Source organism: Mauremys mutica, chromosome 3 (genome assembly GCF_020497125.1).
Source record: "Mauremys mutica isolate MM-2020 ecotype Southern chromosome 3, ASM2049712v1, whole genome shotgun sequence".
NCBI lineage: Eukaryota > Metazoa > Chordata > Testudines > Geoemydidae > Mauremys > Mauremys mutica.
This window is the reverse complement of record NC_059074.1, coordinates 198,093,225-198,119,726: the sequence shown is the minus strand read 5'-3', so window position 1 is coordinate 198,119,726 and position 26,502 is coordinate 198,093,225. Positions and strand designations below refer to the sequence as shown.

Sequence of the window (26,502 nt, the reverse complement as noted above, 5' to 3'; positions counted from 1 at the left end):
AATCCCCAAAGTGGCCGCAGTTCACTTTAGCTTAATTCACTCCCAAAGAAACCATGTGAAAAGCAGCTTCACTTTGGAAGTGAATTAAACTAAGCCAAATTAAGCCCACTTTAATTCTGAATCAGAGTTTCTGTGTATGGTTTTAATGCAGTTTAACTAATCCACTTTAAATTCACATAAAATTAATTCAGATTAACTTTTCTGAATATCCTTGTGTAGACAAGCCCTTAGGTTCTGGAAGAAGGAAAGTTTTACAATCTCACTCTTCCTTTGCTCATCAGTAAGGTATGAAGGTTGGAGAAGAGTGCTTGGGCCTCTTCCCATTGATTAAATAATTAAGTAGAGTTTGAATCTTTATTTCCATCTTTTCATCCAATTTTTTGTGCTAAGGGAACTTGCATTTCCCATGCAATTGTAGGATGAGTACTTCACTGAAGGGGGCAAGCCTATAGGCTTACCATTTCCCCATTCTTGTGCCCAAGTTGTGGAGGGACAATGAGTAGCTGCAGCCACACCAGCTCAATTTGAACAGCTGTCTTGAATAGCCTTATTCTGCAAATTACTGCTGTGCATAATTTACCCTTTATGACTTGGACAGACAGCTGAATAGATACAGTAGAGCAGCATGTACATATACTGAATGAAATCATGACCCCATTGAAATTGATGTGAAAACTTCCATGGATTGTAATGGGACTAGCATTTCATTCACTGTGTTTTTACAGATGTCTGATTAGAGGATAATTTGCTTTTTACTAATTTTCATCCACAAAGGCCCTATGTCATACAGGCCCAGGAGAACTGGTCACAGAGGGCACCAAAGCCCATTTGCTGATCTCTAAACTGGCAAGGGTTTTAGCGCCTTTATTTGGTTGTCACAAAGAAATGTTGCAGGGACAATTATACAATTTCAGAAGTTTATGCAGTTTAAAAGTATTACTATTTGCATACATTGTTGTTAATTAAATTAATCTACAGGCCAAGAATTGTTGCATGATATTTTACAAATAAAGATTTTGAGAATAATTTAGGTAAACATATTTTTAAAAAATGTGAACCAATAATATCTTTGGACAAACAGATAAAAATAGAATGGTTTGAGTGAAAACCAGTAACTTTGTTTTTGTTTTAATAGAATGTACATTCTATAATATGAATAATCAGTTTCAACAATTTTACACTATACATATAAATTTGTACCTTATAAATAAATACTTTCCCCTTCTGTTTCATTTCATATTTAATTTAATGCTAATTATTGTCCTTTTGCTTTTCCTAGCTAATTCCAGTCTTCTTGGAGGTGGAGGGGGTAAGTCTTTGTTTAACATTCTCCTTACTCTCAAATACACTATTTATGTGCCGAACAAAAACAATATTCAAGTAATGCTGATAACCACAATCACCACAGATCATCTTGTTTATGTACAATAAGTTCCAAATGTAAAACTACCTGAATGGAAAGAAAACCAGGTGAGCTTTTTATCCTTTACATACAGCCAGGAGGTTGTGAGCATTCCTTTCAGATATGGACCTCGTAAATGTCACCAATTGTCACCTCAAGCTTAGGTTGCTGTGCTGTGCTCTGTTTGGACCACACCTTAGAGCCATTCAAAAACCAAAGCTGGGGTATCTGAAGTTGTACTGCTACACTTAGGTGTATCTTTGTTATTTCAAGGGCATCTGTGGCCCATGGATAAACATTCAAGAAACTATAGCAATTGTAATTACTTAATAAATAAAATTATGTTCATACATTTTTACCTCAGCTGTTCACCCCGTATCTGTGATAATAATGCAGCAGAATAACACTTTATTTCTAATCTTTTCTTTTTGTTGTTTTACTTCGGTGTGAACTCTTAAAATTGTGAGTTAGTGAGGCACAAGCTTGTGAAGTGCATGACAGAGTTGCTTCTAATATCGTTCAGAAACACCATATTTTTCCCTTTTAATACATGACATCATTTTGCTTTTCATGTATTACTGTAGCCTTAAGAGCTTACAAGAGTTAACAGTTGAAAAAAAATCATGCTGGGTTAAATTTCAGCATGTCTCTCTTGCTCTCTCTCTTTTCTGGAGGAGGGGTGGGGGGAAAGGCTCCAAGCTAGAAATTTCACAATATAGTAGCTGTAGGGATAGCTATTAATCTTTCCTGGCTAGAGTTAAAAGGATCTGATGATCACAGCCTACATATGCAATTGGAAAGGAAAGGATTCAGTAAAAAGATTGCTGTTGCTTTTGAGACTCAGAATGATAAAGCTTTGTTTGCACAACCTGAACAGTGTAAGCAACCATCATTCCTGATCCATGAAGAGTGGATTCTCATATGAAAAAGTGGTTCAAAACTACATTGAGAGGGAGTTAGAAACATGAACAGATTTTTAGTCCAAATACAGATCAGAATGTAAACCTACAATGAAGTGTTCTCTAATAATTTTCCGGCCAAGTTAATCTGTTTCTGTTTCTTTGAGGCGGTTTGTGATGCACCAGGTTTGGTTTTATTATTTGTATTACTATAGTGCCTTGTCTTCTGCCCAAGGTAATACCATAACAGTAGTTGATGTACAAAAGGCGAGATTACTATACCATCTCTTAAGTATTTATTCCCATTTAATAACTTTAAAAGTCAGTGCAAATATTCAAATTTCAGTCAGATTTCTAGAGAAATGGTTATTGTAGAGAAGTTTTAGTTATTGACTTTCAGCAGTATTTATTCAGCTGGACTGTACTTCAGAAGTTGGTATCCTGTTACTGTGGCACCACAGAATGTAGCTTGTTCTCTTGGCTCAGTCTGAGAGACAGGATGATGACCAGTCTCCAACTGGGATTCTTCTCGCTTTTCAGAGCAACCATCTCTGCTTTTCCAATTTGATTCCTGCTTGACTCAAAGCCACACTCAGAAAGGTGACCTTTGCTACCACATCTTGATGCCATTTTTGTTTCTTAACCAAGAAGGTGAAAGACATTTGCTCCAGAAAGGCAGACACTGCTCTGGAATCTAAAATAAACTTGAAACGAAGTGAGGAAATTGGTTAGTAAAACTTCAGAAATTCAAAATGGAATCCCTCAGAACCACCATAAATCAAGGAGTATTCCTGGATTGGTGGATCTGAGGACACCCAGCTACAAATCCCCATCACTTACTCTCTCTAAAAGTACCTAGGGCTTATGCTGAACAGATGGTCTTTCTAATAAGCTCTTCTCCATTCAGCCTGGAATCGGACCTGAGAATGTTGGTAAAGGTCATGTTGCTCATGTAGTGACACTCTCTCAAATGGGTTTGTGAGACTCCTTCTCTAGGTGACTAGTTTATTTGGCAACTCTCAGGACTGGCCACCCAAATGATATAGGAGTCACCAGCTTTGTGCAGTTTACTAGGTCTCACAGCAAACAAACAAGCAGCATCCTGGTTTCTGACTTCTCTTTATCCAACCAGAATACATAGTGCCTTGGATAAGAGTCTATCGGGGTGGGGAGTAAATGTGGATCCCTGCTGAACACAGGGAATATGGTCTCCAATGGAAAGACAGTTTCCTATAAACACCCTTGAGCTTTAGGCAACAAGGTTAGCTGCCTTACTGCTAAGAAGGCTAAAATGGGAAAAAATTATCCTCAAAAGTCCAATCATGACAGTGGTCATGTACCTGAACCACCGGGGTAGCAAAAGAAACAAACAAACAAACAAAACCTCTCAGCTTGCTCCTGTTTTCCTGGGTACAGGTGGGTCTCCTCTCAGTAAGGTTCTGTTTATTCCAGCTCAACTTCACTGTACAGTGGATGGGCTTAGGCTCTCCGAGTTTCTCCTAGCAAAGCTGCAATAATGGGAAAGTCCTTTTTTGTAGATCTGCTTGCAGTGAAATTCAGTTCCAAGCGCTTCCTCTTTCATGTGACATTTTTACACCACCAATAAATGTCGTGTGTCAGAAAATGTTACCTGTTCTAAAATCTAGATTTCTTTTCTAAAATCTTTCTAGCATTGAACTCATAATGTGTAAAGAACCCTGATCTCATCTTCCTAAATTTTCTAACGATCTATTAGAAATAACTTTTTAAATAATTCTTTGGAGAAGAGTTAATGGACCAAGTTTTGATAAACATGTTAGCAAGCTTGTCCTTTGGTTCAAGTGCCAGTGGCTTTGCATCACTGCCAGCTACTTTTGTGCTATAAGAGACAACCAGATTTTAAATCAGCCATGTGACCAGATTATCTAAGTATAATTGGGCTTCTTAGAGCCAAACTGATGATTGTTCTTCAATTCCAATTTTAAATCTCCTGTGTATATTTTTATGACTGAATGAAGAGATATGAAAGATGCCAGATGACAATTATTCAGATAACTTTTTTTTTTTAACAAAACATCAAGAAATGAACACTATTTTTCAATGGCAGACTTCTATTTAACTAAAGATTCTTTTTAAGATTTCTTTCTGCTTGTCAAATAACTCTTATGAAGTTCCCTGGAGTTCATTAAGAATCTTATGAGTAATCTTTTCTTTCTTTTAAAATTAAATTCAGTTTTTATTAAGAGACAGCCTGATTGACACATTTTATTTCATTTTTCACTTTATTTCAGGTCCAGATTTTTCACCAGGTTTACCACGCAACTGCTTGCATTAACTTGTGCAGAACAATTATTTATGTATTATTATTTGTTTCTAGTGTTGCCCACAGTGGATAAATGCAAAAAAGGCACAGATCCTACCCCAAACAACTTATGCTCCAAGGTCAATATTTTCAAAAGGGGGCTAGTGATTTCTGATGCCTCCATTTTTTTTATGCCCAAATTGTAACTCCTTTAAAATTGCCTGAATTTCAGAGGTGGTGAGGGGACTCTGAAAATCAGGCATCTTAAGATGTCTCCTTATGTTGGACACTCAAAAATGGAGATGCCCAAAATTACTTCTTTTGAAAAATTAGGCCTAAAGTTGTGTGATGTTAAGCATGGGCCCATTTCTGCACACCTTGTTCACAAGGGTCAAGTCTGCAGGATCCTGGAACCATTTTTTTTTCTATTCAACAGTCCATCTTTTCTCGTTTGCCTTACTACTTCTCAGTTGTTTCTTTGACGGTATATTCTTTCTTGACTTGCTGAACTTAATGAACCACACATTGCATGATAATCTTTGGGTTGTCCTTCTTTCTGTTTATACATGATATTTTCAATTCAAGATTATAAACTAATTAGTAACAAACTAGCTTTTTTCTGTAGGTGTTAAATTTGTTCATCAAAGGTGACATTGGTTGTAAGTATATCCCAATGTCACTAACATTATTTATAAAGTATTTTATATGTATATGTAGTGAGGGGAGGAGAGTCTAATTTAATGTGTCCTCTTAGGAATGTAAGTACCACACCACTCCCATGTAAAGACACAGCTTATTTCAGCAAAATAGTTATTTTGCCAGTTTATCTTAAATCAGTTCCCCAAATGACGCTATATCGGCAAAACAACTTTTTTTGCTGGTATAACCACGTCAGCACTAGAGCTTTTGCCAGCATAGTTATGTCAGTCAGGGATTGGGGAGGGGAGAGGAAATCACAGCTTTGATTGACATCTATGTCAGCAACATTTTCAAATTTAGTCTAGACCTGCCTCTCCAGTCTTTAGCCTACAATTTAAAGGAATATAGTGTGTAATCATGAACCATATATTTAACTTCTAAGTGCATCTTGTAGCTATATAAATGGGGAGTGGAAAAGAAATCTCACTTTAGGGGAGGGATAGCTCAGTGGTTTGAGCATTGGCCTGCTAAACCCAGGGTTGTGAGTTCAATCTTTGAGAGGGCCACTTAGGGATCTGGGGCAAAAATCAGTACTTGGTCCTGCTAGTGAAGGCAGGGGGCTGGACTCAATGACCTTTCAAGGTCCCTTCCAGTTCTAGGAGATAGGTATATCTCCAATTATTATATTATATTAGCTATAGTATTTACTAGTAGAGTGAAATAAAGTTCTGTGTTTTGCCAAGAACCAGATATGATGTACTCATGTATTGTAAACCTTAAATACTCTCCTTTAAGAGACAAAGGGGGGAGTTATGCCAATCACTGCCCACAAACATTGAACATTACTACTTCATATAGGACACTGAGGCCTGGTCTACACTAGAAAATTAGGAAAGCATAACTAGGTCACTCACGAATGTGAAGAATCTACATGTAGTGTCTACACTTAAGTTCTCCAGTGGTGCAGCTGTAGTGTTTTAAGTGTAGACAGGCCCTGAAGGACCTTTTCATACTTTGTCAGTCCATAACATCATTCATTTTCCACACAGGCTGCTCCTTTGAACAAGTATTCACATTAAAGACCCAGCCCTTCTAAATTATTTGTTTTAGCCATGATCCCAATGGGACGTCAGTGAAAAATTTGAGAGTACCAGTATAGCACTGTCAAGCCTTTCTGATTCAAGGAAATAAACAATGGGTTGTTGTTTTTTGGTAGAGTTCATCATGTCAAATAATGTTAGTGACATTGGGGTATACAGTAGAATCTCAGAGTTACGAACTGACCAGTCAGTGACACACGTCATTTAGAACCAGAGGTATGCAATCCAGCAGCTGCAGAGAGAGACACACACAAAAACCAAATACAGTACAGTACTGTGTTAAATGTAAACTACTAAAAAGATAAAGGAAAAGCAGCATTGTTCTTCTGCATAGTAAAGTTTCAAAGCTGAATTTAGTCAATGTTCCATTGTGAAGTTTTGAAAGAAAAAACATAACATTTTATTCAGAGTTATGAACAACTTCCATTCCTGAGGTGTTCATAACTCTGAGATTCTACTGTACTTACAACTAGTGAGGTCTTTGAACAAATGTATCTGCCTAATTTTGGCATTCAGCTAGCCTCAGAAGCTGTTTGTTGCTTTGTACACTGTCACATCATTTCTTATTGTATGCGATGGTGTTGTAGCCATGTTGGTCCCAGGATATTAGAGAGAGGTAATATCTGAAAAAGAGCTTTGTGTAAGCTCAAAAGCTTCTCTCTGACCAACAGAAGTTGATCCAATAAAGATATACCTGACCCACTTTGTCTAATGTCATCTCTTAGAAATTTAGATAACTATAAAGACACAAAGCTTTCCTGGGGAACAATAGTCATCTAGAACTGATAACCTGAGGCAAAAGGACTATTAGCCTTAGTTGCTCATTAAGTCCTTAATATGCTCTCTTAGAAGAAAGCTGTTGCAATAATTTTTTAAGTAAAGAAAATTAAGTGTTGAACCCCATTCTCCCATTGTCATTCTAGTCCCCTGCCTCTCTTTGAGAAGGATGGATTTGATTAGTACTGAATCTAGAGGTTTCAATATTATGGAAATACATCAGCCAATCAGGTTTTCTATATTTTTACTTTCTATACAGAAGTAATACTAGTTCTCCTTTGAGTGATTCTGTATGTACACAGCCACACCCACACCCCCCTTCAGGTGTACCTGAGCCTGCTACACTCAATTCAGAGACTTTTAGCTAGCAGTACCCATTGTACTTGTGTTTTGCAGGTTCTCATGCCTCAGACCTAGAGTGTAACAGACAGAGCTGCCCTGACCCACTCTTAATTCCTTCTCACTGCCTATGGCTAGGAGTTAGAAGTCCCCATGTCACCTTGAACGCAGAGTCTTTTACCTGCTAAACAGTGTATGTAAATAATTTATAGCAGTGTTTCCCAAACTTGGGATGCTGCTTGTGTAGGGAAAGCCCCTGGTGGGCCGGGCCGGTTTGTTTACCTGCCGCATCCGCAGGTCTGGCCGATCGCGGCTCCCACTGGCCGCGGTTCACTGCTCCAGGCCAGTGGGAGCTGCTGGAAGCGGCACGGGCTGAGGGACGTACTTGCCACCACTTCCAGATAGTATTAGTTAGTTAGCTTAGTGTAAATAGACAGCAATATTTTTAGTGTTTTCTTTGTTGTTTCATGAGTAGGTAGTTTCTTTTCTTTCTTGAAGCCACTTTAAAATGTAGGGATCCCCAGCATCGTCCTTCCTGTCAGGCTGCTATGCCCTCAGAGATGTGTATGTGTGTTGCTTGATTTGTTGAAGTGAAGGGGACCTAACAGACAGATGTTCTGTCTGTCAGTCTTTTACTACCAGGATGCAGAAATTTTCTGAGATAGGCCTGAGGGAGTGTCTCATGGTAAAAGTCATGCAGGTATCTCAGATCTAGGCTAGTTCATAGCTGAGTGGGCTGAATATTCATTATCCAGAAATGCTCTGTCTGTTCCTTCTGTCTCTTTGGAGTCTCTCAAGCGTCAGAAACCTGTGAAAACAAACAGGGAGAAGAGGCATTGCTCTCATTCCCCTGGATCTTCTTCCAAGTTGATTGTCTTCCAGGTTTCGGGAGGGAAAAACTGAGTTGAAAATGCCTCCTTCACCTCTCATAATAACTTTTACCATAGAGTTTCAGCTGATGCTGACTTTAGGAAATTAGTCTTTGTCAAGTAGACCCCGAATTCCTACCACCTAAACAAGTACCACTCGGGAATCATCTGACATGGAATATATATGTGCACAGTCGTTGAAAGGAGAAAAATGTACCTGTACAGTAACTATTGTTCTTCTAGCCTGCTGTGCACATATATGTTCCATGATCCACCCTCCTTCCCAACTACTTTAGAGTCTATTGACATCAGGCTTCCAGTGTGAAGGAACAGATGGAATCAGGGCAGCCCTGCCCTTTATGCCCACTGAATGGATACTGCTAGCTAAAAATCTCTGAATCAAGTGCACTAGGTGCACAAACAACTGAAGCGAAGTATATATGTGTGCAACACTTTTTGAAGAATACCTGTTACTACTCAGGTATGTAACCATTCTTTTTATTGATAATCTAATGGTCTAGAGTAGAATATGATCCTCTAAGACTGCTGAGTTCAGCCTGATGGTCCTAGTTCTCCATTCCAAAGTTTGGATCAGGCCAGAGGCATATGAACTTCTCTGTACTTCAACTCCTTTTATATAACTAATTTCCAGAGTATGTCTCTCAGAGTTCCATTGTAGACTAGGCTTTTCTACATAGATCAGCTATTGTAGGTCAGTTTGGGGTTTTCTTCCCCTCGTTCTTCCTTTATGTTGTTTTTTTTTCTTTGTCATGTCTTGCCAGAGAGGCTGTTTCCAATTATCTGGGCCATCAGGCTCAACTTTAATTTAAATGTTATGCGTTTTTTCCTGTGTGTACTATATCTGGATACATAGTGAGAGGAGGTACATAAATAAGTATAGTTTATTTTAGATGTTACAAAGGAAAACACTGATTGCTCTGTGTACCTGGAACTGTACTTGCCCAGTAGATCTGATCTGGTAGGTCATTTCCTTCAATACTTCTATTATTTTATTTTAATTTAATTTAACTGCCTGGTCAATTTAATCCAAGTATGCTGGAGAGCTAATTTTTTTCCCCTGGAGTTGTCGGGGTTGTTTAAAACAAGACTGTGCCACTGCAGAGTCCAATTTCTGCTTAAATTATATGTATATATTGTTCTTTCATAGGTTGTTTACATATCCCTTCGCTGCTTCTCTTATTCAGCCATATATACACACCAGTAATAGAGGTTTCTGGATTGAGTTAACTATACCTTTTGACTTAGTCAGTCCTCATTTCTTTGTCTGATTGGATACTGTTACAAAGGTCCTTCAGAAAAAAATAATTCAGTGTTTGCTTAAATGACTCCACACAAATAATTTTGTTTCTTGCAATAATTGATATTAATGGATGACCTCTGAAGTGCATTGTTCAGGTGTGTGTGTACTTGCCACTGTACGCTGATTACTTTTTTCTAGACCGTACATATTTAAAAGGTGTGATCAGAACTTGGTCCTTTAAGGCAGTATTCATAGTTTAGCCAATGTATGAGTCTGAAAATATTTTTTTTGTCTAAAATGTATAGTGTCCACACTATGCCGACCTACTCTACTGCTTACAAAGCCTGTTACTGTTGCTACTTCATTCAGCCAGTGGGAGTCACTAACAATTAGTGTTGACCCATAAGGGGCTGAGCATGCTGACTCCACAGTTTTCTTAACTCATGCCTAAAAATGAGACTTTAACAGTGTTCCCCTGCTTGGCGGGAGTTTGTGTTACTAGTAGACCACGAAGTGGACAAATACCATTTTTTATTTGAGGGAATTAAATTTATATCCACCTTCTAATAGAAACAGAATACATAAGCTGCTACAAAAATAAATACATAAAAATGTACTGCTTAAGTTCCATGTGTATTAGAGCATGAACGTATTTTACTTACATTTCAGGAAGCTACCCTTCTGAGTGCTGTGCCATTTCTTCAAAAGTGAGGCAAACCATTAGCTAATGTTGCTGCTGGGGTGTACGAACACCACAGTAAAGATTTAAAGGTGGTGATCATTACAAATCCAAGCAGGAAACTGAGGCATAAAGACTTTTTCTTCTTTGCATTTTCTGTTGTTGAGATAAAAACATCAGAAACAAAACTTACAATACATACTTATAAATCAGTACGTAAGATCATGATGTAATCCTCACCCCCAAAATACTGCATAATGTACACAGTAATATATATTTTACTTAAATCACGCAAACGAAGAAATAAAATTAACCACATACTCTAAGCATATTGACCTACATAATATTTACATTTTCCTTTAAATCTGTTCTTTATAAGCATCTAGTAGGCACTTCTGGTTTTTTTCTATACATTTATTTTCTAAAACTCTTGATTGGGTACAATTTTGGAATCCCTGTGTGATGAGATTTTTGCAGATTCTGCTTATCTCTGAGAAATCCAGTTCCTTTGCCCCATCTCAGGAGTACCTCACTTTTAAAGCTATGGTAGTATGTGTGCTCCTCAGTATAGGAAGGATAAAGGCCAGTGTGCAGACAGATGCAGGAAACACTTATTTTTTCACTTAAGAAGCAGGGCAAAGGTCTTAAACTACATATGTTGGGAAATTAGTCTGTTTGTTGAAGAACATGGTTCCTACCATGAAAAGTGAATTAGAGTGTTAGAAAATGGCACATTCTGCTGTGTGTTTATAATGAAAAATGCACTACACCAACTGTTGGAGTTTGTGATTATATATTTACCAGGCTGCTACGGTTAGCTTGAAATAAAATACTTGCCTGGTATCCTTAAGGTAAGATCTACAAATTGGGACAACTGTCACAGTCAGTCAGTTTCATGCCTAACAACCTTGACAATGTCCCTTTCAAAGGAATAAGAATGAGCAGAATGCTGCACTGAAGACATGTTTCGTTTGATTTCAAAAACCATCCCAGACCTGTTTTTCAGGTTAAAGGCTTGATCCTATTTTCATTGATATCAGTAGCAAAATTCTCATAAACTTCAATAAAAGTAGGATTAGTCTCTAAATGAGGAAATATAAAGCTTTTTGGCAAATGCAGACCTTTTTATTTTTATTTTCCTGGCTTTGAGTTAAAATCTTACTTTTTAAATCAATAATAAAGTTTGCATCATGTAATTTAAATTGCACAAAGTGTGGAAAGTAATGTCGCCACTGTTTTGGAAACCACAACACTAATGTAATTTTGTCATAGTCTAGATATAAATTAGATATTTGCAAATCTTTTGCCCTAAATGTAATTTTCTGCCATTAGGCATAATTTTTAGAGGCAAAACAGATTCAGACAAGCAGTACCAATGAAACGGCTTTATTAAATGTTTGACCTGCAGGCAGAAATAGAGATACTTCACTCTACCTGACAACCCTGCTAAGGTTGTCACTATGGTATAGAAGGAACTAGACTCAAATTATGCCAAGGACTTTTGCTAAATTGTATAATCTCCCTTAGGGCAAAATGAACAAGAGAAGTGTTTTTCCTAAGGCCAAAGCTCCATATATTATGGAGCAAATTATACTTAAACTCTATGGCTGTGATCTTCTGAAACTTATGGCAGAGTTGCATTGAATTTTGTAGCAAAAGTTTTTTTAATCATTTGATAACCTTCAATTTTTTAAAAATACCCAATGAGTTGAAAAATATACCCAGCACCTAACAGTAGGAGCTCTGCAGGAGGAGTAGGACATAGCCATGTCCAGTATCCCCAAATGTTCAAAAACCATGAGTAAGGCCCCCCAAAATCATGAGAGATTTTAAAAAAAAATAAATTATACATTTTGGATTCTTTTTGCTTGCCTTCAGGCTTTTGAGTCTTTTTTAGGTTACACTTGGGTGACATTTTCAAACTTCTCTCTGCAATCTTGAAGGCTACAAAAATGTTCAACTTTGTACGGGACTGGGCTACAACTTAGTAAACATGTCAGCACAAATGACAATGAATCAATTAATCCTTGAATGAGTGACCTGTGTGTAGTATACACACAAAATACTAAGCGAAAAGACTATTATTAAGATTGCAAAGTGAAACACTCTACAAAAATTTAGGAAATGCCAGAATCAATGTTCATTTTTATTTTGGTCCCCTTATTCATATGTATTATGATAATTGTTAATTACACGATCACACAGGACGCCTGCCTCATTCGCAAGATGGGCACTGCTTATTTAATGAGCAGCTATTCACTATTTTGTTTTATCCTTACTGTTCAGTGTGTGGCCCAAGGGCAAACCCTGCTCTGGAAACAGAAATATTAATTTCCTCATGGGTGTAATCATGATAGTAACTGAGTGTTTTGCAAAGATTAATTAATTTGTCTTCACAAAATGCCTGTGAGGTGAGGGGGTAGGGTATTATCCACATTTTACAGATGAAGAACTGAAGCACATAGCTGAAGGTCAAAATTTTCCACTAATTTTGGGTGCTTAATTTGAGAATCTAGGAGCTGACTTTTCGGAGTACTGAGCACTACATAACACTTACTACGTTCAAAGCACAGTTCCTGTGATCAGAATCCAGGGTCTCATGTCACGCACCCAGAAAATGAGGAACACACAATTAATAACTGCCTGCAAAGTTTGGTTTAAGGAATTTGCCTGGTGTCACATAGGAACTTTTTGTCAGAGGCAGGGATAGAATCCAGTACTCAAGGGAAGCATTCAGCTGCCTTAACCATGAGGTCACCCATTCTCTTCTTGTAGTCCCCTGTGTCATTCATTAGACAGCTTTCAACCTCTGCAACCAATGAAGCAGGGATCCTACACGCAACAGTCTTTCACCTAATGGCCCTGCTTCATCTCCAGAGCAGCTCCATTCTGTGATTCAGCCATCTCCCCTTTAGGGTAATGCAGGGGGATTCCTTGAACACTAGAGTTGTAGTAAAAATTGCAGGCTCCTCAACTTCAGTGGATAGGAGGGGAAAATAATGTAGATCAAGCATAGGAAGGTGCAGTAATATGGATCTTTTCCCTTTCCCACCCCTCCCAACTACTGAGATTTTTCTGAGGTGGGGTGAGGGGTTGAGGCCTGTAGGATGGGAGTGGAGGAGACCTTTCTGCTGGCTAGGGTGCAGGGCCAGCTCCAGGCACCAGCCCAGCAAGCAGGTGCTTGGGGCAGCCAACGGAGAGGGGCGGCACATCTGGCTCTTTGGCGGTGGGTCCCTCGGTCCCTCTCGGAGTGAAGGACCAGCCGCCAAATTGGTGCTGAAGACTGAAGCGGCGGTAGTGCTGCAGATCGCGATCGCAGCTTCTTTTTTTTTTTTGGTGCCTGCTTGGGGTGGCAAAAACCCTGGAGCTGGCTCTGCTAGGGTGGCATAACATACAGCCAGCAAACATGGTCTTTTGGGGCTTGAACAACCCTAGCATCTTGTGTATATTTGTCCTATGGGGTTGGTCCTAAATATTTCATTGCTTTCCTATTATACAAATGGAACCACTGAATTGCAAAGCCTACAAATATCATCACCCCTGATTCACAGAGGAGGAGAAGAGCAGTTTGCACCCTTCTGCACAAGGCGGCACTTGCAGACATACCTCACTGGATCCGTCATGACGTCTAAGTATGTACCTTTTTTAAAAAAAAAGTCTGTCCGTACTCAAACTTCGCAGGTTTATTTCAAGGTTAGCTTTTTACATATAGTCACTTTGAACGCTAGTATACTGTGGGGTTGATGCACTGCAGTTGGCAGAGCCCAGGCTGTGCATCCCTCCAGCGCTGAAGAGTAAACCTGAGAGGAGTCCGATAGTGCAAGTCACCCATAACCCCTGCTCTGTGGGAGAACGTGGAGCCAGCTGGTGGGACACAGTGGGTGGAGCAGGGGAAGGAAAATATTTCAGAAACTTGCAGCAAGTGGAGTTCCTGTAGAGCCCCAGCTGTAAACTGAAGCTGCACTCCCTTCCTGGAATCCCTGGAAAGAGAGAGGCAGTGCTACTAGGGTCGGAGGGCGATACATTTTCTCTTTGGCACGGTTACCCTCTGTGCAGAGGGGTACAAAGTGCTCTCTCCTCTTCATCTGTGGGAATGAATCAGGGGTGATGCTTGTAGGCTTTAGAGTTAAGTGTTTACATTTGCATAAAAGGAAAGCACTGACATACTGATGATGACAATTTTCTGTTTGTAGCTATATCTAATTTAATTACGTTTCTTGGGATACCATTGTTTCCCCCGCCCCCATGTTTAATAATTATGTTGGCACCGGGTGCAATTAATAGTATTTCCACTCAGAGGAAACCTTTTTTTCTTCACCATTGTGTAAATCTTTTCCTGTGTCTTTCACTTTGCACTAAAAATGCATACAGTGTTTAGTAGTTTCAAGGAATTGTTAACTTTGATGTTCATTGCTTTACATGTGTGTCACTAATGATGGCTGGTAGTTTCTATTAGATCAATTTAAATATGTTTGCAACTGCTTTCTGCTCTGTATTTTTCGTTTCATGTGTTGCAATAGCTTAGAACCCATTAGAATTTTCCAGCTCTGCTGCTGATTTGGGGTTTGGCACACATCCCAAGCCCCATGACAGGTCTGCTCCAGTTTATTTGAAAAAGGGTTGGAACTAAGTAAGGGTCTCTTGTGCCTGAATCTGAACTGCATGGAATGCTGGTAAGACGACACCTCTGCTTGCCAGCTTAGCTGTGAACTTTTTGCCATCTTTAACAGTTCCCTAGACAAGTTGAAAGACAACCTTGACTAGAACTCTTTGCTCTAGAATAGATTCCTAGATTATTTTAAAGGTTGAGAATTTCAGCTTTGAGATGGTGCAAAAGACAGTGGTCAGGGCAAATAACTCTCATAGAATTGTAACGTGATTTTTTTAAAAAAGGAGAGAAGGATTTCAGTAATGTTTTTATGATGTACAATGGCGATTCAATTAACCCATTAAGTAATGAGTAGTAAAAACTGTAATTTCATTCTGTTTCTTTCCAGCATTAGTTATATACAGGAGTTCTGGAACAATTGTATAGTGGGGGTGCTGATGATGGAAACAATCAAAACCATGTATTCGGTGTTTGTTATGACTACTTCAAGCCAGTTCCAGCACCACTGATTGTACATCTGTATTTGTATAAACATGGAGTTAAACAAAATAGAAAAATGAGAGAACAAATATAAATTAATTAGTTCTAAAAAACTATTCTTTATTCATGTTAACTCTTGTTACTAATGAATGATTGATTGTCTACTATGTATTGTCTTTTATCCAGGGACCCTAAAGTTCTCTGCAGCATAACAAACTACACACTGTGCATAAGGGTCACTTCATTCATCTCTAAGATGAACAGCAGTATTTAAACAGCACAGCAACACTACACAACAGTTCAGTTGAAACTGGTAGGGAATGTGTAATTACGTACATCAAATTCAGCTACTCACCAGGGGAAGTACTTGTACTATTGAGAAAACAGCCTGTTGTTATCAGTAGTATTACATTAGCCCTGGGAAATCCCACTGTGCAAGTAACTGTATGAAGTAAAAGATAGTCCTTGTTCCACAGGGCTAAATAGTCAAAATTATTTAGCATGGGAGGTAAACAGAGGCACAGAGGGGGAAGTGTCTTGCCTAAGATCAGCAAGCAAGTCAGTGGCTGAACTAGGAATAGGACCCTGAGTCCCATTTCTATTTCAGTGCTCTAAGCACTGGACCACACTGCCTCTCACACAGCCCGGGACTCTTATTTGATCAGTACCTTACACAGCTCCATTTGCACTGGTTCCCTCAACAGTGTACTTGTTCATTAGTATCCTAGAAAGAGAAATACAGTATCACTTTCTACAGCAGGTAAGTATTCTTTGGAGGTCTCTCATAGGAGAGCCAGTCAGATTTGACCTTGCACAATTTATGAGAACTGATGAGATTATTGCCTTCAGTAGTACATTTGCATGATCAGTTTTCTATTAATCAGTAATCCAATAAATTAGTACAATGGGAAATGGTAGATTTGTAAGAACATAAGAACGGCCATACTGGGTCAGACCAAAGGTCCATTTAGCCCAGTAACCTGTCTTCTGACAGTGGCCAATGCCAGGTGTCCCAGAGGGAATGAAGAAAACAAGTAATCATCAAGTGATCCATCCCTTGTCACCCATTCCCAGCTTCTGGCAAACAGAGGCTGGGGACACCATCCCTGCCCGTCCTAGCTAATAGCCATCGATGGACCTATCTTCCATGAATTTATCTAGTTCTTTTTAGGCGACAAATCTGAGAAACTGTCCCAGATTGAGGTGTCATTAGAGGAGGTTTTGGAAATTAAATGCTACAGTGTTGGGCCGCTGTGATGTTTTGCCTGCTACAGTGATATTAAATTTAATTATATCGTGGCCACTATTACCAAGCAGTCCAGCTGTATTTACCTCTTGGACCTGTCACCACTTACGACTAAATCAAGAATTGGGTCTCCTCTTGTGGGTTCCAGGACTAGCTTCTCCAAGAAGCTGTCATTTAAGGTGTCAAGAAACTTTATCTCTGCATCCCGTCCTGAGGTGATATGTACCCAGTCAATATGGGGATAGTTGAAATCCCCCATTATTATTGAGTTTTTTATTTGAATAGCCTCTCTAATCTCCCTGAGCATTTCACAGTCACCATCACCACCCTGGTCAGGTGGTTGGTAATGTATCCCTACTGCTATGTTCTTATTATTAGAGCATGGGATTATTATCCATAGAGATTCTATGGTACAGTTTGGTTCATTTAAGATTTTTACTTCATTTGCTTCTACGCTTTCTTTCACATATAGTGCCACTCCCCCACCAGCACGATTTGTTCTGTCCTTCCGATATATTTTGTACCCTGGTATTACAGTGTCCCATTGATTATCCTCATTCCACCAAGTTTCTGTGATGCCTATTTGTCACGATTTCCATTTGTAGTTTTCATTAATAAAATTGGTATAAGAAGCTAGTAGTCATTGAAACTTGGAGGTTTACGGGGAAAATACTATCCATTTAATTTTTAGTGAAAACATCATCATACTGTATTGTAAGCTAAGAATGTACCTGAACTAACATTTGGTCTGCTTAGTTTGAGACATGAACTCCTTCCCCCCTTTTACTTTCATTTCAGGCTCCAAATAAGCCCCACTCTTCCACTGTTCCTTTCCTGCTTCCCCAGAGACCTTTCTTCCTCCGAGGTTGTCCCTACCTTTGATCCTGTTCTGGGACCTAGCAGTTCATGGAAGCTTTTCTGCTAGGTCCCAAGTATCACATCTTTAAAGTGTTGTGTATCCAGAATGCACTGTATGTCCCCAGAGTACATGGGATTTGAAGTTTTGTTGTGAATGGACTTGCTAGAAAGGTCCTTAGACTTGTTTGGCCCACTGGATGGGATCCTAGTACCTGTGTGAGGGAACCCCCGGGGTTTACAAGAAGGGAAGGAGTCAGAATTTTCATAGAGGACTGAAGTAGACTTAATGGAGAGGGATTGTGAAAAAGAAAAAAATATTTTTTAGCTAACATGTCTCAGCATAGGCAGCATTTGAGGCCTGAAAAAAGAATTGTGATTTGTTGTTAGTATTCACCTCTGTGTTGTAAATACGTATTTTGCCAAGTACTGTAGACTTGATTCACACCCTGGATTGTTTCATCCGAAGTGCAAAAGTAGAATGTGGCATAAAGATGCAAACCGCCTGCAACCTTCACCAGGTAGGAAGAGTCTCAGAGATGTCAGGTGCGGCCCAGAAAATGGACTCAGCATCTTCCCTGTCTAGCCACTGCCTCCTACTAGACCTGCAATTTAAAAGTATAAAGCTGCCCTTCCCAGCTGGAAACTCTGTGGGAGAGAGGTGTTGGTAATGCCACCAACCTTCCCCAGGAATGAATGCGGCAAGTGCAGGAGATAGAAACATCTGACTGCACGCCACAGGTGTCGTTGTAGCTTGGTATGTTCATTGTGAAAATGCATATTTTCCCACTAGACTGCAATAACTTGTCAAAATCTTTATTAATTTTTTTTAAAAAGAAAGACATTTTGTTGAACAAAATTTTTCTAAGAACTGCACAAGACCCCTTGTCCCCCCCATTTCTATTTTGTGTAGTGGGGAGCTGAGGGGGTGACAGTGTCAGTAGCTGGTGTGAATCTCTCTTCACTACGCTCCCTTTCTGATTTAACCATCTGTCCAACAAATAACGATTGGAGAAGGATGGGGAAGTGAGCAGGCATATTGACAGTGCTGATGTAAACCTAGGAAGAAGCTCCCCATATCCTAGTGGCTCCAGTCGCATATTACATACAGCAGAGCTGGAAGAGGAATAGAAAAGAGGAGAATGTGGAGTGTAAGCTGCCAGAATGCCATTGAAATTTATCATGCTTCTCACTTCCTTTTCCCCTCCCTCTTCCCCAAGCTCACACTATGACAGTCAGCTCTGTGTTATTTGCCATGCCACCAAACTTTGATAAGGTAACTCAACCGTGAAGGAGAGTGGGTTTGATGGCTGAATGCAGAACCGTTTTTGAAGCAGATGCTTTACTAGTGATTTTTGCTTTTCACATTTTTATTGGCGTTAGATTGACACAGTCTATTGCTTTTATGTTGATGCAAACAACTACAGAAGCCAAGTCTACTGCTTATTTTGAATGAAGCTTTCAAGTATTGTTAATGTTGTTAGAGTTTCCTCCTTGTGCTGAGGGACCACAACTGTTTCATGTTTGGGCTAGGTCTTAGTCTGAAAGCTTCAGGTTCAAACTCCACCCCTTTGATGGCATTTCACAAACGTGTTCAGAGGCATCCATTTTCCAGGGTACTCTTTTAACTAACCTATGATTATGCAGTGCATCAAAGAAATACGTTCCCCTTGAACAACTTTAAAACCACAAATGAAATATACATCAATGGATTACAGTAACTTATGCTAACACACCATTTCTTCAGAAAGAGCACTTCAGGGACAGAAATGTGATGTGAAAAATAATAAACTTGAATACTAGCAATGGTACTTGTTAGAGCAGTGGTCAGGTTGGTACACCCTCTCCCGACGGTGTCTCGCCTGCCATCACGCCTGCTCCTGGACCCACATCAGTCTAAGAGCCACAGTGTCCTCTTCATGACGCAGCCCTCCGGCTGTTTCACGATCTGTACTCCCCTCTTCCGGGGACCCTGCAGTCAACTGTCACTTCCCCAATGGTGACTGTAGTCAGTTGTCAGGCTCACCCACTACTCCAGGTTCCAGCCCAGGGACCCTGTACATGGCAGCCACGTGCTGCATCCTCTCCAACTGCTCAGTGCATTTCCCTGGGCCACTTCCTGCAGCCCCAGCACCTTCTTTGCCCTCACTCAGGGCTTCAGCATGCCACTCCTAGCAGTCAGCCAGGAGCTTCTTCTGTCTCCCCTGTTCTTGCACAGCACTGTTTTGTCCAAGGTGCTAGCTTCTCTCCATCTACAAGGTACCCTGTCCTCCTTCCTTGAGCTTCAGAGAGTAACTGCTCCTGCTCTGCCCTGCAGCTCTTCTTATATGGGCCTGCTGGGCCCGGATTGGCTGCTCCTCACAACCTCTCTCCTATTGGCCGCTTCCCCTGCAGCCTCCCTAGGGCACGATTAACCCCGTGCATGTCAGTATGGGGCAGATGCACCATCACAAGGATGTTTGTATTTTAACTATCAGTTAATAAAGTATATTTAGTATATATGAAGGATGGGCAATTCTTTTTAGATAGCAGGGACAGTAATCATAGTAAGGCATTTGTCCACACTTCATGTGCCACCAGGTCCCTGACTGCTTTTCCGTACTTGTAGTTCTTATCTCATACTCCCTGTTTTTGGAGTGATTCACTTCATTATTTCTGGCCCCATTTTCTATTGCCTGTTCTTTTTAACTTATGGCAACAAAGAAGCACCAAAGCATATTTGGATGATTACACATATCAGCGTCTATATAATCTGGCCCATCTACTGTACTGTAGAGACACTAGAAATTTTTTTTTTTGACTGCATTGCTAAAAGGTGCTGGCCTCATTAGACGAGCAGTGTCACACATGGCCCCTGAGCAACATTTTGGCTTCTCCTTTTTTATGCATGAAAACATGTCTAAGTTGTATTATTTCAGGACAGTGAACAGCTTGCTTCAGATCCTTGGGTTTCGTTATTCTCCCAAACTGAGCATGTCACTCTACAACATTCGCATTTAGAGCTCCAAAACAATTACACCAAAGCAGCTTCAAAAGCTTTAAAACTAGATTCCTCTCAGGCAAGTATTTTAGATTTGGTTTCCTACAGCCACACAGAAAGTTTATTTTTATTTTTTTCAAGTAGACATAATTATATGTGTGTGTTTCTTTTGGTAAGTTAGTCTGAATCCTGTTGATGTTAAATTATAATAGTTGACTAGGAAACCAATAACGGGCTTAAATTCTATGCAACTATTTCAGTTATATATAAGTGTTGGTTTTTTTATTAACCTTTATGTATAGAACAAATGTAATTGATTTATTAAATATTTGGGAAGCCTTTTTGTTAATCCTTATAACAGGCTTGCATCATTTAAAGTATGCAAACTCAATGTTTAAAGAAAAAGTACTGAAATACTGCAAGCGTTAACTGGCTTTAATACCATAGTTCTCCTCATACAGCTTGCAATGACTTAGAGTTGGTATAGTTTGGTACTACTGTGTATCACTGTACTATGGTAATCAGCGATGTGTGTTAAATACTTTTGTTTAGTATGACTCAAACTCTAGTTACTTGTATTGCTTGATTTATAAACATTTGGATTATTAGACATGCAGAAATGGGTAACTAATCTTGGGGTGTAATGAAGTGTGGATGGACACACAATCAAAAGTTTTACATGACTACCTTTATTGCTCACCATGCTATTTCTTTCCCTCTCTTCCCATACTCTATGACTTCTCAGCCTGCCCATCTTCTGCCTCACATAGATTTCAAATACTTTTCTCCAGTCCCTGCAGAGGGATCTGGGGTTCCTCTCTCCCCCTCTTTTAAGGGGGTTGAAAGTGTGTCTTTCCTCCCTAGAGCAGGCCACAAGGGCGCTCTCTTCTAGAGGATGAGAAGGCTGTCAAGATTAATACTGTCATCTTCCTCATTTCAGAGGTCACTGCTGCTTCTCTTCTCACTGTGGGGAGAAGGGCTGAGGGGAGAGGCTGAAGCGGCTGAATGAATGAGAGTTGTGTTCTGCATGCTCTGCTGCTTCTGCCTGTCCTGCTCTTATTGATGGCCAGACTTTGTGTGCTGGCTGAGTACAAGACTGAAGCGGCATAGCACAGATCAGAGCTCCTACAGCTTAGCAGTGGATCAACAGGACCATTGTCCCCAGGGGTGGCTCCAGGCACCAGCGCAGCAAGCGCGTGCCTGGGGCGGCAAGCCGCGGGGGGCGGCCTGCTGGTCGCTGTGAGGGTGGCAGACAGGAGGCTTTCAGTGGCGCGCCTGCGGGAGGTTCGTGGCTTCGGTGGCAATTCGGCAGCGGGGACACCGATGGCGCGGCACCAGCGGACGTCCCGCAGGCGCACCGCCGCATCCACATGACCAGCGGACCACCAGCAGGTATGCCAACAAAAACCACCTGCCTGCCGTGCTTGGGGTGGCAAAAACCATAGAGCCGCCCCTGATCATCCCCCAAGTGTGGTGGGGAGACTAGGTAGGATTTATATGCCTGCTGGTTAGCAATTCTCTATGTAAATGTTCAAACCCACTTTTTACTCCTTTAATAGTTCAAAGTAAGTTTTATTCAGTTTAGTTTCAGTCACATTAATGTTTCAGCCCATTGACTTTCTTCTGAGTGTTTTTGCAGAAAACTAATTTAATCTTTTTTTTTTTAAATTCCCTTTCATCTTGGCAGGGAAATTGGTTTCTTCATGTGACCTGGCTCAATAACTGACAACTAGTGTGTCACTGCAAGTTCCTCATTGTATCTACCTTAGTCCCAGTTTACAGACCACCTGGAGTGCTTCATTCTTGATGTGAATGTCAGGTTCAATTTTCAGATATAGGCAGGTGCATTCACACTAGCTGTTCCAAGCTTGTGACATATGCCTAGCTGAGGGACTTGAGTGAATGATGCTGAATGCTTCTAAATTAGTATAGCATGCCTATCATTTTAGTATCAGCTGTACCAGGAAGGTGGAATAAACCCGGGTTGAAATTTTCAAAGCAGTCTAGGGGATTTAGAGACCCATCTTCCATTAGTTTTAAACTCTGCTCCTTTTAGCAGTCATCCTATTGGTGTAGTTCCATTCAGTATTATGGCTCGGCTAGTAAGAGTGGAGAAGTCAAAGAACGAACGAAAGGGAAGGCCACGATGTAGTTAAAAACAACAAGATGGAAGTTCCCTGCCTGGTGAAGAAACTGGGTGCTTACTCAAGGGTTGACCATGTCTTTAAATGTGGATGATAGTGAAGTGGCAAGTAAACATGGAAGGGCCCACCAGTTTTTGATCCAGATACAATATAGGATGTAGGGCATTCCTGTTGCTGCAGTCAGGATGCCATCCAGGTATAGATCCTTAGGCTAAAAATAATTGTTTGAATTTGATTTTGAGTATGTACTTAGGCTTCTTTTTAAAGTATAAAATATATATGCTCCAAATGATGTTTATTTATTCCCAGACACATCGGGAGGGGCAGTGAGAGCAAACATAAAACAAAATAGTGAAGGCAAGTTTGTGGTTACTAATACTTGAGAGCAATTACTTAGGAATCATGAGATAATTATAAGCCTTTAGATGATATGGTGTCTCCTTGAAGCAAGCCTCCTTACTTTTAATGGGAGCTACATTCACCTATCAAGAGGGGTACTCCAAAATATTCTGCTCTGCCATACTCTTGAGATCATAATCATGTGATATGTGTACACTCAAAAGAGGAAGTAAATGAGTAATTTAATTAACATTTAAAAGGGAAGGTATTTATATTGGGATTCAATAGTGCTTTAAAAAGGGTAGTGCTAGGTGAGTGTAACAGATGAGAAATTACAATTCCAGTGGCTTTCAGACCATTACTCCCAGGAATTTCTTAAATCAGTACAACTGCAAAAAATCATCCACTTTTGCACCCTGAAATGAAAAAAGGGGACTTGATATGTTGAATCCCTGCTCCTAACTTGTCTTGCTTACAATCTAAATAGATGGAACAGCTAAAATTAGGAGGAAGGAATGTGACAAACAAGCACAATGATGGCTGGCAAACTTTCTATTCCTTTATTTTTTTGACTGGAGTATGTAGTGTTACAGTGGGACAAGGAGGAAAGCCAACAAAGCCGAGCTCATAGGAATAATGGAGTGGGTGAGGCAAAAAGGCAATGGGCTGAAAAGAAAGGGGAGAGAAGAGATTGCAGGATGGTGAGGAGCAGGGAGGACAGGACATGTGAGTCGGGGAGCTGAGGGAATATGAAGGAATAGGCAGGAAGGGGGCCGAGTAAGGAGCTTCAGAAACAGCTGATAGAAAAACCAACAATAATTATCTGAAGAAAGTGCACTGTGGCAGAGTGGACAAGGGTCTGGGCGCCTCATGACCCTGCCTCATCCCACCCCAGAAAAGGGCCATAGAGAGGTCCTCCAAACTGCCTAGAGCAGTTGTGTGGGACAGAACAAATGAGGGGGCTGCAGGGAGCAGCCAATCAGGGCCCAGCAGGCTCATATTAAAAAAGCTGCAGGGTCAGCATGAGTTCAGTCTGCTTTCAGGGACCAGGGGAGCAAGAGGTGCTCCTGGCTGGCTGCAAGGGTTAAGGCAGGTAGTTGCTGGCAGGGATTGGGGAAGTGATCCCTGCTTCCATCTGGCTGCCAGGACTAAATTAAGATGGCCTCTGGGGAAGTAGCCCAGGGCAACGTAGTTAGTTAAAGGGATGCGGCGCATGACTGCTGCTTAGAAGGTCCCTGGGCTGGGACCCAGAGTAGTGGGCGGGCTCAGGTCTCTCCTCCCCCGCAACAGCCATTGGGGAAGTGGCTGTGCCCTGAGAGAAGGGAATTTGGGCAGGCCCAGAGAAGGGACTGTCTGTGGACCTCTTACCACATAAGCTGGCCCACTAGGTACTGAGAGAGGCTCTGTTGGTCTGGTAAAAGACTGAACCTAGGGTGGGCTGCAGAAAAGGATACACCGTTGAGGGTACCGAGATGGACCCTGTTGGGCTGTTTAAAGACTGAGCCCAGGAAGGGCTGCAGGACCTTTTGGATTGTGTATCCCAGAAGGGGTTTTGTTTGTTTGCACACATACTGTGTGTGACTCACCGAAGGCCCATCTGACAAGTGCAGCAGCCAACAGGGGACCCCATGAGCCAAGAAATTGAGAACTGCAGGCACGCACACACTCGACCATGGGGCTGCTTGTGAGAGGTGGGTGCCACCCCATTACACATGCCAGTAGTTTAAAATAAGTAATAAAATATTTTTAACCTGACTTTTTTGCAAATCTTCATAGGTGAACTCCCAGTAGTGATATTTCTTTTCTCTCAAATCCCAGAGGACAGAGTTTCTGAAACCTCAGATAAATGTACATATAATTATGTAACTTTGTGTGGTTAAAGTCTTCCTATTCATCTTAGTGAGCTTAAAATGCACATATGCTAGCAGTTTTCTCTGATGTGTTTGTATGGGGGTGTATCTCTGTTGCAGTGGGTGACAGGAGAGCCTGCTGTAGTTAAGTTTGAAATAACAGATGGAGTGAGGAGGTGGTATTTGGATCTAAAATATTTTTAGGCTAGAATTCAGATTTGGGTCCAATAGCAAAGATATTTTTTGAGCTGTTCTGATTAATATTTGCCATGAATTGAAGAAATCTTGGGACATCAACTATACTCATGACATTAGCATTATCTTGGGCCAAAACATTAATGAGAGTGGCATTTTTTGAGATTATCGGCATATCAAGTTTAGATCCATAAAATCCTTCCTGTTTGAATGTAGCCTGGATCTAAAACTGTTGAATCTGACAAATTAGATTGAAAGGGTTTGGAATTCACGATTCTAGTTTTGGTCATTTCCATCATACTTAACAAGGCTATGGCTTTCTTGTTCCGTGTGAAATAAATTGGATTTTTTTTATTAAGTTTTTAAAAAATGACACATTTAGACGAGTGAGATGTGTTCTTTATATAATTATATAAGAGAGGTCCAAAAGTCTTAATTTATTATAAAGATAAGTCCTTAATGAAAAAACAATGATGCAGAGATGTTTGTTATTTTGGGGTGAGATATATTATGAAAAGTACCATATCTTTCAATTCAGTCATGTGTGATGTGACATTGTTGCCCCAAATATTTCTTACCATCTGAGCAATCAACACAAATGAAAACTAGAAAGCATTTGTGTTAGGACAAGAAGCAATGCAAGCTTCAATAAGGTGACTTCACAAAACTGTCATATATATTTCACTTGAGACATTTTAGTTTGACCTCTATTTCACAATTCCTGACTTTTGTCAGATTAAACAGAAGAGAGGGAATTTGCAAACCCCTCAAGAAAACTGACAGTTCTTTGTAGAATGTTGCCTATTTCTAATTTCCATATATTTTCCTTCAGAGGAATGGCTCTCTGTGAGCACATTAGCCTTCAACCTTGGCAGGTGTGAAAGTAAATCTGCAGCATTATGACTGAAATGTTATACCTGCTTATTCTGAAACTGACATGATAGGTGACAAATGACAGAAGCATTATTGGGTCAGGTGAAGTCTTAGTCATAATCCCTTACCCCCCTACTTTTTGCTTGTGTAGCAAGGAGAATCCTTTTTCAAGGATTATTAGCACCACCTGCTACAAAATTCCTTGGGGAGGACAACACATGCTTTTTAGATTCACATTCTAACACTAGAATAGGCAGAAAAAGGGCACAAACTCTGAAGATATTGTAATGAGTATCTACTCTGGTTCATTATTTAGTCAGTCCCTTCAGTGTGAAAATATATTAGTGGGGATATATGTTACTATTCTCCCATTTTAATTTAAAAATTTAATTAAGTGAAACTTCTGAGCCACAGAGTTTTGAAGGACTCAGACACTGTACTGATGCTGTAAATTGTGCAACAAGGCCTACCAATATGTGAATGGTCTGCTTTGCTCTTGGTTCTTGGGTAACACAGGTGGATTTTGTTGCCCTCACCTTCTCTTTCCAGCAGAGCCCACCTTTTTAGGCTTCAGTTTCTCTTTACTTCATACATGAGGAACATCTTCCACTGAAGAAGACCTATGGAACAGTGATGTCCCCCTCTTCAATGGGCTACTTTTGCCCTGCTTTTGACTTGGATGCCT

The 26,502-nt window shown here is 40.3% G+C and overlaps 1 protein-coding gene and 1 long non-coding RNA gene across 6 annotated transcripts in view; one reads left to right on the top strand and one right to left on the bottom strand.

Moving 5' to 3' along the window:
- The window catches only part of MACROD2 (mono-ADP ribosylhydrolase 2), a 1,343,640-nt gene that overhangs the window by 353,432 nt on the left and 963,706 nt on the right, over positions 1-26,502 (top strand). For all 3 annotated transcript variants that reach the window (XM_045009265.1, XM_045009263.1, XM_045009264.1), the window contains exon 4: positions 1,280-1,309. In XM_045009265.1, the coding sequence (XP_044865200.1) occupies positions 1,280-1,309 (30 nt within the window). The remainder of the gene's footprint in view (positions 1-1,279; positions 1,310-26,502) is intronic.
- LOC123366127 overlaps positions 1,228-26,502 on the bottom strand; it is a 35,580-nt gene continuing 10,305 nt past the window's right edge. For 2 of the 3 annotated variants that reach the window (XR_006577937.1, XR_006577938.1), the window contains exons 2-5: positions 16,004-16,059; positions 10,230-10,402; positions 3,686-3,809; positions 1,228-3,005 (exon numbers count right to left, since the gene is read on the bottom strand). This is a non-coding gene — a long non-coding RNA (uncharacterized LOC123366127). The remainder of the gene's footprint in view (positions 3,006-3,685; positions 3,810-10,229; positions 10,403-16,003; positions 16,060-26,502) is intronic. The other variant, XR_006577939.1, reaches the window with a different exon arrangement.